The sequence below is a fragment of the Mixophyes fleayi genome, chromosome 10 (assembly GCF_038048845.1).
Source record: "Mixophyes fleayi isolate aMixFle1 chromosome 10, aMixFle1.hap1, whole genome shotgun sequence".
NCBI classification, from domain to species: Eukaryota; Metazoa; Chordata; class Amphibia; order Anura; family Limnodynastidae; genus Mixophyes; species Mixophyes fleayi.
In genome coordinates this window covers 14,569,294-14,579,782 of record NC_134411.1, presented here as the reverse complement: position 1 = coordinate 14,579,782, position 10,489 = coordinate 14,569,294, and the positions used below count along the sequence as shown (strand labels likewise).

General features: G+C 41.8%; 1 protein-coding gene across 1 annotated transcript; it reads right to left on the bottom strand.

Moving 5' to 3' along the window:
• Positions 1 to 2,164: 2,164 nt before the first annotated feature.
• On the bottom strand, positions 2,165 to 10,479 carry SDHAF2 (succinate dehydrogenase complex assembly factor 2). The gene is made up of 4 exons (XM_075187941.1): positions 10,384 to 10,479; positions 4,688 to 4,881; positions 2,592 to 2,701; positions 2,165 to 2,473 (listed from the first exon to the last, which is right to left on the bottom strand). Exons 1-4 carry the CDS (start codon positions 10,405 to 10,407, stop codon positions 2,343 to 2,345), a joined length of 459 nt encoding a protein of 152 aa, XP_075044042.1. The 5' UTR covers positions 10,408 to 10,479; the 3' UTR covers positions 2,165 to 2,342.
• Between the last annotated feature and the right edge of the window lie 10 nt (positions 10,480 to 10,489).

The following is a 10,489-nucleotide window of genomic DNA, read 5'->3' as shown; positions in this document are numbered from 1 at the left end:
CTTTCTCTCCACTATTTGAAGCTTTTAAAATTGATTCCGAAAAAACCTTGTCTTTGCACAAGCTCACATTTTACAAGGAACGCCTTTGATACACTCACCTGCTATCTGACATGCAAAGTTTTGCACCCTTCCACACCCATAGATGCCATCGTCTTCATGCACAGATGTCACAAAACGGCATGGGGGAAGAATTTTTGCACAATTGTAAATTACCCTAACTCTGTCCTTTAATAGACCTTTAGACAGTAAGTGCTGCACATAGGAAAAATCCTTTATCATCATCAGCTATTTATATAGCGCCACTAATTCCGCAGCGCTGTACAGAGAACTAATTTACATCAGCCCCTGCCCCATTGGAGCTTACAGTGTAAATCCCCTAACATACACAGACTGAGAGACTAAGGGCAATTTAATAGTAGCTAATTAACCTACTAGTATGTTTTTGGAGTGTGGGAGGAAACCCACGCAAACACAGGGAGAACATACAAACTCCACACAGTTGGGAATAGAACTCATGACCCCAGTGCTGTGAGGCAGAAGTGCTAACCACTGAGCCACGTGCTGCCATGTTATGTACTTGGCTACCTAAAATGTTGTATGATTGATGGATATGGTTAAAAAAACCCTCACACATCCCAAGTACAAACGTATTATTAGAATGATATAGTCAATTTTACCTCAAAATGTAGCCAATAAGTTCAATAGAAAACTGTGTCTCATAAATTCTATTATTTTCCTATCTATAGTTACTGATTCATAGTGCGTGCCTTCGTTCTAACCAAGTCTTTATTTTATTACAATACAATTTATGCTGGGCAATTACCATACTACAACATTTTGTAACAGTGTTTCCTATGTTTATGGAATATTTGTTAATGCATTACATGTAGTGCAGGGTGATAATTTGTAGTATTATTTCTAACACACGGGTGCCCGCTGCTTTGTCTTTTATTGTCCAGGACCGGACTTTGCAAATGCAGGGCACTATGGTATATTCACCATTGACTTAGACAGGTATGTGATTCTGGGACATGGGTCAGACGCCAGTATTGACGGTCAGAGTAGAGAAGTCATTACCAAGCTTTCTGCTGCAGCATTCACCAAGCATTCTTCCTCCGGGTGCTGTGTGACATCTCTGCCATTCGGTTTATGATAAAAATAAGTTCTTGAGAAGGGTATTATGCAAGACTGTGTGTGGTAACACAGACAGTATTCCTTAAATGCCAGCCCTGCTCTTACATTAGGATAATACGGAAACTCTATGAAGGGCTCATAGCAGTGGTTCATAAAGTCTAATGCCATCTGCATTTATTAGGTTCTCAAAATACATTCTCACACCTCTTAACAAGATTGATGAATGAGAATTTGGTGTATATCTACTAAACTGCGGGTTTGAAAAAGTGGAGATGTTGCTTATAGCAACCAATCAGATTCTAGCTGTCATTTTGTAGAATGCACTAAATAAATGAAAGCTAGGATCTGATTGGTTGCTATTGGCAACATCTCCACTTTTCTAAACCCGCAGTTTAGTAAATCTAGCCCTATATCTTATACATCCAGGCTCAACAACTTTCTTACAAAGTTGTTGAGCCTATGAAAATGTATTTTGCTGAGGTGTCACTGGGAGCCAGCATTCAATGCTGAACATACAATGTATCAATGAATAGCACAGGTTTGATGAAACAACGTTTTACTTACATACCCCTACTCCAGTTTTGGTTTTGCTTATTTACCTTCTAAAAAGTGCATTAAATCCACCACAAGGACTTTCACATCTCAATCTAAGAACTGTCAGCACTTGCTTATTCCATAATAATTCCACGTGTACATAAAGTGCAAAACGCAAGTAATGCCACTATGTCACATTAATATATGTTATGTACTACTGAGCTGAATACTATACATGGAATAACTAAACTTAGACTTAGATGTTCATCATTCACTATTCATCTCTCTGCAGAAAGGTCCCATGTTAGAAGTAAGTTGATTCACTAACAACGCACAGAAAATGAATGAGGCTTGCAGACGTAGGTAAGTGCATACACACGCAAGTACAAATGGAGATATGTGTTTGATATGAGAGGTCAGTTTTGCAGCATTTATACAGTTTTAGCCGTATGTCTTGCAGAGTTAATAAGCTTTAATAATAAATTCATAATCTCAATTCAGTTTCATGATTTAATAATATTAACATGATGACTTTACAACATTCACCCATCACACACTCTGATATAGATTCTTATATACATAGTGCACTATGACTAACGAGACAAGCTTCAATGTAGAATGCACAGAGACTGCAGGCAATGTAAGGCTGTGCATTAGATAAACGCTCCCCCTAGTTACTGGGACTCTTTGATCAGATATTCCAGGTCTGGCTGCCTCAGACGTTGCTCCATCTCCCGGTTCTTGGCGAACTCCTTTAGCATATCCATAATCTCATTATTAAACTGCTCTGGGGTGTCCTGGGCCTCTGTAAAGAGAATGACAGAAACACTGAGGTGAGACAGAGAGGTTGAGAGCAAGACAGGGAGGGAAATACAAGGAAGTACTAAATCGTTTACAAGCTTAAATCAACATGCTAGTGATACCTGTGACCCAGTAGTATATATCCCAGTCATTGCTAGGCTCATTGATTAGCCGATCATACTGTGACAGCTGGGTGTCTGTCATGGTATTCAGGTGTTTCTTTGCAAACAGACTGCAGAGAGACAGAAGACAATTCAGGATGCAGGCTAATCTACTTTCACAGAAGATAAATATGGAAAACAGAACAATATAAATTCCAAAGCATTGTATATTCATAAAGACAACACTGCATTCATACATGGAATATTTATGGAGACCAGCAATGCCCATCATGTGTCTCATGGCACTTCGCCATGGAGTTTGGTGCTTGCAGAGCCAAAACTGTCACTCCTTCCATCAGATAAGGTGAGCAAGAGAAAGGAGGACATCGGCTGTCATACAGAAGCACCAAGGCTGGCTACGTATCACTACTTCATCTAAAGGACCCTATTTTATAACTAGGCCATAGCAGACCGAGCGAAAGGCGATAAGATAGGTTTGAAACAATCATGAGCAACACCTCTGACACTTCTGTATGACGGTGTGGTTCTCCCATTGAGACATCTGGTTTCTTATATCATCATCATCATCATCATCATCATCATTTATTTATATAGCGCCACTAATTCCGCAGCGCTGTACAGAGAACTCATTCACATCAGTCCCTGCCCCATTGGAGCTTACAATCTAAATTCCCTACTATAGACACTCACACACACACAGACAGACAGACAGACAGAGAGGGAGAGACTAGGGTCAATTTGATTGCAGCCAATTAACCTACCAGTATGTTTTTGGACTGTGGGAGGAAACCGGAGCACCCGGAGGAAACCCACGCAAACACAGGGAGAACATACAAACTCCACACAGATAAGGCCATGGTCGGGAATTGAACTCATGACCCCAGTGCTATGAGGCAGATGTGCTAACCACTACGCCACCGTGCTGCACATATGTTGTACAAGTGAAGTTTGGCGAGTGTAGGATATGGCGGTCATACGTTGTGTATGACTATTATATGATATGAAAGCTGACTTTCGAGACACGGTACAAGATACAATGGGTCATCTCTGGAACGTCTGCGTAAGAGCTGGCTTCTCTAATGACCACTCTCCTTCTCACCTGATCTCAACTGGTTGCAAGATTCAGTAGAAGCCTCCATGAGCTAGGCAGCAATTGCCATTTGTAGCATATAGGGTGATGGGAATAGTTTATTATTTGTATTGAGTAACTTTATGCCAAGTTTTAAACGCCAACATTACTCTTAATGTCTGTAACCGTTGCTAGGTTGGCCCACTGATTCTCTGTTTCATGTGTTGCGTACATTTGATTGTTCAACCATGTGTGTCACTAATTCAGAAAGGAGGGGAACAACTCATATAGACAACAAGGCACATACTTGAGCACAACAAATGTTAAAAAGAAAAGCAGAGAATAAAAATGTTAATATACATTAGCAGAAATGCCCTTTGTGGCACAATAATGAATTTTAAAAATATATTTTTTTTTTCAGAGTAGGAGACAATTACCTATAATGTCAGTTTATGATAGATGGTAAAGTATTCAATATTCATTTCTGTGTGTGCACTGACAAAGGTAAATTGCAAAGGGGACAATGTGTGTTTACTCTCCTCAATCTTTGTGTAATTCTGTAATTTGGACTTGCTATGTAAGGGACAGGGTACCAATGCTAATATATAGAAGTATATAACACTGTAGCTGGGTTCCTATGGATCAAGAGACATCTTTCAGAAGACAATGACAGATGACATGTATGATCCTTCAGCTCAGGAGAGAATAGACAAGTCAGTGTTGCCAATAGGGAGGAGGAGGGAGAGGTCATTTACCCACATTCCGTTTAAGGGCAGTAATATCTTAAGCATATTTGTTGTGATGGAGTATTTAATAATGAATAAACATGTATTGTGTGCAGTAACCCATATCAACCAATCAGCAACTAGTTTGCATTGATCTAGGGGGGGTGAGATCATGAAAGCAAATGTCTGACTGGTTGCTACACACATCTATTAGTTTGGAGCAGTATTTGACCTTGTACGGGAGTCAATTTTCTGTTTTATCACTTATAAGACACCACACCGCCAGACAGGACATTGAATACCTGAGCAGTATACAGTTTTCCAGCATGCCTCTTTTACGGCTCTCGTATAAAAGTCTTGCTCTTTTAATCTCTGGTGCTTCGTTGATGCGCTCTTTCCAAGCAGGCAACTGGATCTCGGATTCATCTCTCCCTCGATCACCTGTTGTAATAAACCTTGGTCCTCGGCTAACAAAGACGGAAGAGAGAAGAGCGCTCTACAAGCAGAACATGGAGAATGTTAATCCACAGCTTCTATATGACAATTAAACTTACATATACCCTCCTCATCAGCCTAGGGCCCCCTCCTCACCTAACAGACCCACTTAACCCCTCCATCAACTAGTTTGTGCCCTCTACACCTGTTCCTTACCTGCTTGTGCTCTACATGCTTTCCTCCTCACCTGACAAATTGATGCCATGTGACATTAGAACACCCTTAAAACAGAGGGGAACAAGTCACCTGTGGTGATTGACAGCAGGTGAGGGCAGTGAAGAGAGAGACTACACCTGAGAATAAGTAGTGGATTGGTGTTCCCAGTCCACTCTAGCCCTTATAGATTTAATTTTTCAATTAAAAGTAAGGTTCAATTCACAATAGTTTAATCCTGAAGAAAGTCACTTCATAAATAACAAGTGTATGGGCAATGGCACTCCTGAGTCCTGGGTAGACGGATCTCCAACACTTGCACCATATCCAAGAAATGGATCGCTGTTTTCTTGAAGTTGCTAGGACAAGGACACATGAATAATACCAATAGTTCCTGACTGATGTGAAAACCCCAAAAAATTAGTTGGGAAAGATGGAATCGCGCACACAGGATCTTGTCTTTACTGGAAAACCAGTTATGGAAACGTGGAAAGCTCAGGTCAGAGACCCACCGAACCAAAACGATAGCTAGGATAAAAACTACCTTTAAGGTGAGAAAGCACAAAGGAATAGAACAAAGAGGCACAAACAGAACACCCTGCAGGATCTTAGAACAAAGTTAATGTGATAGGACAGAAAATGTGGCCTAATGTGGCCCACTTCTTGTAAACACACTTTAACATTAGAAAGCAAAAAGCCACACCTGCACCTAGAGAGAACTCCTTGTTACATGCCTCTCTGGAGGAAAAGAAGCATACCAGAAATGTACAAAGACATCAGTGGAAAACTCACACTAGTTGAAGTAGAATTTCCAACCCCTATGATAGCCATGGTAAGAATATGGTTTCTGTGCACACAGCATGGTCTCAGTAACTCATTTGGTAGGGCCAACTTGAGTCTTGAATTACACCTGCACCCTTTCTTGACTGATCTTCTTTGGTGTCCAAGGAATTAGCTTAGTCAGGGTGACAGTTGGAAAATCCATGGAACCCCCATCTCATCAGTAAGGCGTGTACCTGATGCTTCGGAGGAGCAGCTTGTGATTTACTTGTAACACTAGTAGATCTATTTCTGTGGACTCATATTTGCTCACATTTCCCCCAAAAATATGTAGAATTTGTGGCGGCAAGGTGCGGAGATCACCAAAGGAGGAATAGAGATAGTAACACCAATGAGTTGAACTCTCTGGGTCCAACAGCTTTCACAAATTGGTCATTATTTTATATTTGTGAGATGATTGTGACGAAATGAGGGGTTCATTTCACCTTAACTAGCCTGAACCTCTTTTCTCACAAAATGTGGATTATAACACGTACTTTGCTAGCCCTTTAGTGTTCCCCAGGGTGCATGATGGACAGTGTCCCAATACATGGGTGTAACTTTATCCAGTGTTTATAACGTCTCTACAGTGTGCAAATGTACATATTTTTTCTTACAGGTGGGTTATGGGTAAGGATCAGGTGGTATCCAGTTGAAAGGACTCAGGTGAGGAGGCTGTAGCTGGATCCCCCCCACCTTTCTCTACAGGAGGCCCTAATCAGCTGGTAGCTAATTCTGACAGAAAAAGCTTGTACTGGGAGTGCCATCTTGGCTTTGCCCCATAATTATCCTGAGTATGTCCCCATTGTATCAGGATGTGGTCAGCTAGACACCATGGAGTCAAACCAGAAGGGGGCATATTGGTATGAGATGGTACAGCCCTATAACAACCCCTTATGACAGCTGCCAAACCACTGAGGATTGATATATCCCTGGGTCAAGTGGTTTAGAGTGGAGAGAAAAGAACAGAGTGCAGAGATTTTGTGTTGGAGAGTATATGCGTTGGCAGTTTTTGGCTTCTGCTGGACTAGTGCTTGCTCAAGTGAGTCTTACAGCTTGAGTGGCCTGTTGTAGTAGCGGGACTTTGTATCAGATGCCTACCACACTAGTAGAGAAGAAAATTGAGCCAAGCAGCCGGGACTCCAGGATTGAGGAGAAAAAGTGACTGCAGTCCTCTGGGCTAGAAGGGAAAGGGGGTGTGTGTTAAACCTGCTTGGCATTTTTTTAAAGTGTACTTTAATCTGGTGTCTTGTGTAATAATAATAAAATTAGTGTTGTTCTTTATAACTTTGCCTGAGTAATTGGTGAACCCCTAGAAGCTACTGTGTACACTTTCCTTGTATAGTAAGACAACCCTGGGTGGTCATACTGAGCAAAGTGGATATAAATGGGCAAGATAAACCCGGAATGTTCACAATGATAATGTGGGAGGTAGGACACGGAGCTGACGTACATTGCAGCTACCTCTAACAGCTGTCTGCATGCCACAATGGTGGGAACAAAACGTTCCACCCACTAAAAGATACAAGTTTCTACCTTCATAGCCTGGGGGCTGCAAGTGTCCTTCTGTTGTCTGGATCGATTGCTCAGTCCTCAAGGGGTGACAGATAGAGGGTGACTGTGCAAGCAACAATTTGGGCCTGTTTACGATTCAGCCATGTGACTCCAGGAGCTGAACAGTAAACTGGTGATGATGAATGGCCAGTTCCCTGGACTGGGTCTTCACCAAGAAATCATTTGAAAACAAAACAAGCAGGATATGTTCCACTGTTGTAAGCACACTTCCACTCCCGATGAATCCCCGGGCCTCCAAGTGGCCCCTGGTTGGGTTGTGACTGCCATTCGGCCTTCTCTGCCCAGTCTTTGGTGATCAGGACAGGAGTCCTGGGAATACTGCAGGACTACGCAGCTTTGCACATCATCATCTCACCAAAGGAGGCCAAGTGCCCCCTTGTACTGTGGCTAAAATCAAAGACTACACTGGGGGGCAGGGAATCCTGCAATGGATGTGGGTGGATGGAACACCCCCTGCCATGCTCCAGGGCACTGCTAAGGCTGTTTCTCAAAAGTTTTAAAAATAACAAATTATAAATAATGGCGAAATCCCTGTGTACACCTGCTATGCAGGGCACTTAAAAGAAGAACTTAGGAAGGGAAGCAGGGGTTATAAGGAGAAGGGGGATTTATTTCTTGTTTTCCAGTGCCTATCTAGAGAAAAAGCAAGGATTTCATCTAACACCTGGATAGGCACAGCCAGGATAGACATTATATATTGTACAGTAGAGGGATAGTATAGTGGTACTGTAAAGTCATGGTACAGCAGTACACTACAGTCATGGTATATTGTAAAACCAGCTATGTATATACTGGTATAGTACATATTACTGGCACACTAGGGTCAGACACTGTTAGTACAGAAGAGACATGGTATAGTTATATACTGGTATAGTATCTGATACTGGCACATTATGGTCAGAGTTGGGTGTACAGTAGTCATGGTATAGTTATATACCGGTATAGTATCTGATGGTCAGTGTTGGGAGTACAGTCATGGTATAGTTATATACTGGTATAATATCTGATGGTCAGTGTTGGGAGTACAGTCATGGTGTTATATACTGGTATAGTATCTGATAATGGCACATTATGGTAAGTGTTGGGAGTACAGTAGTCATGGTACAGTTATATACTGGTATAGTATCTGAAGGTCAGTGCTGGGAGTACAGTAGTCATGGTATAGTTATATACTGGTATAGAATCTGATGGTCAGTGCTGGGAGTACAGTAGTCATGGTATAGTTATATACCGGTATAGTATCTGAAGGTCAGTGCTGGGAGTACAGTAGTCATGGTATAGTTATATACTGGTATAGTATCTGATGGTCAGTGCTGGGAGTACAGGAGTCATGGTATAGTATCTGATGGTCAGTGCTGGGAGTACAGTAGTCATGGTATAGTTATATACTGGTATAGTATCTGATGGTCAGTGCTGGGAGTACAGTAGTCATGATACAGTTATATACTGATATAGTATCTGATGGTCAGTGTTGGGAGTACAGGAGTCATGGTATAGTATCTGATGGTCAGTGCTGGGAGTACAGTGGTCATGGTACAGTTATATACTAGTATAGTATCTGATGGTCAGTGTTGGGAGTACAGTAATCATGGTACAGTTATATACTGGTATAGTATCTGATGGTCAGTGCTGGGAGTACAGTGGTCATGGTATAGTTATATACTGGTATAGTATCTGATACTGGCACATTATGGTAAGTGTTGGGAGTACAGTAGTCATGGTACAGTTATATACTGATATAGTATCTGATGGTCAGTGTTGGGAGTACAGTAGTCATGGTATAGTTATATACTGGTATAGTATCTGAAGGTCAGTGCTGGGAGTACAGTTTTCATGGTATAGTTATATACTGGTATAGAATCTGATGGTCAGTGCTGGGAATACAGTAGTCATGGTATAGTTATATGCTGGTATAGTATCTGATGGTCAGTGCTGGGAGTACAGTGGTCATGGTATAGTTATATACTGGTATAGTATCTGATACTGGCACATCATGGTCAGTGCTGGGAGTACAGTAGTCATGGTATAGTTATATACTGGTATAGTATTTGATGGTCAGTGCTGTTAGTACAGTAGTCATGGTATAGTTATATACTGGTATAGTATCTGATGGTCAGTGCTGGGAATACAGTAGTCATGGTATAGTTATATACTGGTATAGTATCTGATGGTCAGTGCTGGGAATACAGTAGTCATGGTATAGTTATATACTGGTATAGTATCTGATGGTCAGTGTTGGGAGTACAGTAGTCATGGTATAGTTATATACTGGTATAGTATCTGATGGTCAGTGCTGGGAGTACAGTAGTCATGGTATAGTATCTGATGGTCAGTGCTGGGAGTACAGTAGTCATGGTATAGTTATATACTGGTATAGTATCTGATGGTCAGTGCTGGGAGTACAGTAGTCATGGTATAGTATCTGATGGTCAGTGCTGGGAGTACAGTAGTCATGGTATAGTTATATACTGGTATAGTATCTGATGGTCAGTGCTGGGAGTACAGTAGTCATGGTATAGTTATATACTGGTATAGTATCTGATGGTCAGTGCTGGGAGTACAGTAGTCATGGTATAGTATCTGATGGTCAGTGCTGGGAGTACAGTAGTCATGGTATAGTTATATACTGGTATAGTATCTGATGGTCAGTGCTGGGAGTACAGTAGTCATGGTATAGTATCTGATGGTCAGTGCTGGGAGTACAGTAGTCATGGTATAGTTATATACTGGTATAGTATCTGATGGTCAGTGCTGGGAGTACAGTAGTCATGGTATAGTTATATACTGGTATAGTATCTGATGGTCAGTGCTGGGAGTACAGTAGTCATGGTATAGTATCTGATGGTCAGTGTTGGGAGTACAGTAGTCATGGTATAGTCATATAGTGATATAGTACAGGCTCAGGAATGTCAGGTGACAGCAGTGTCGGGGGACATCGCTGTACGGCCGCTCTCACCCGCGATCTGATCGCTGACCACATCCTGCAGACCGAGCTGTGACGTCACGTGCTCTCCCCGGACCGGAAGTTGACAGAACGAGACTCTCGCGGGGCGGAAGTTCCG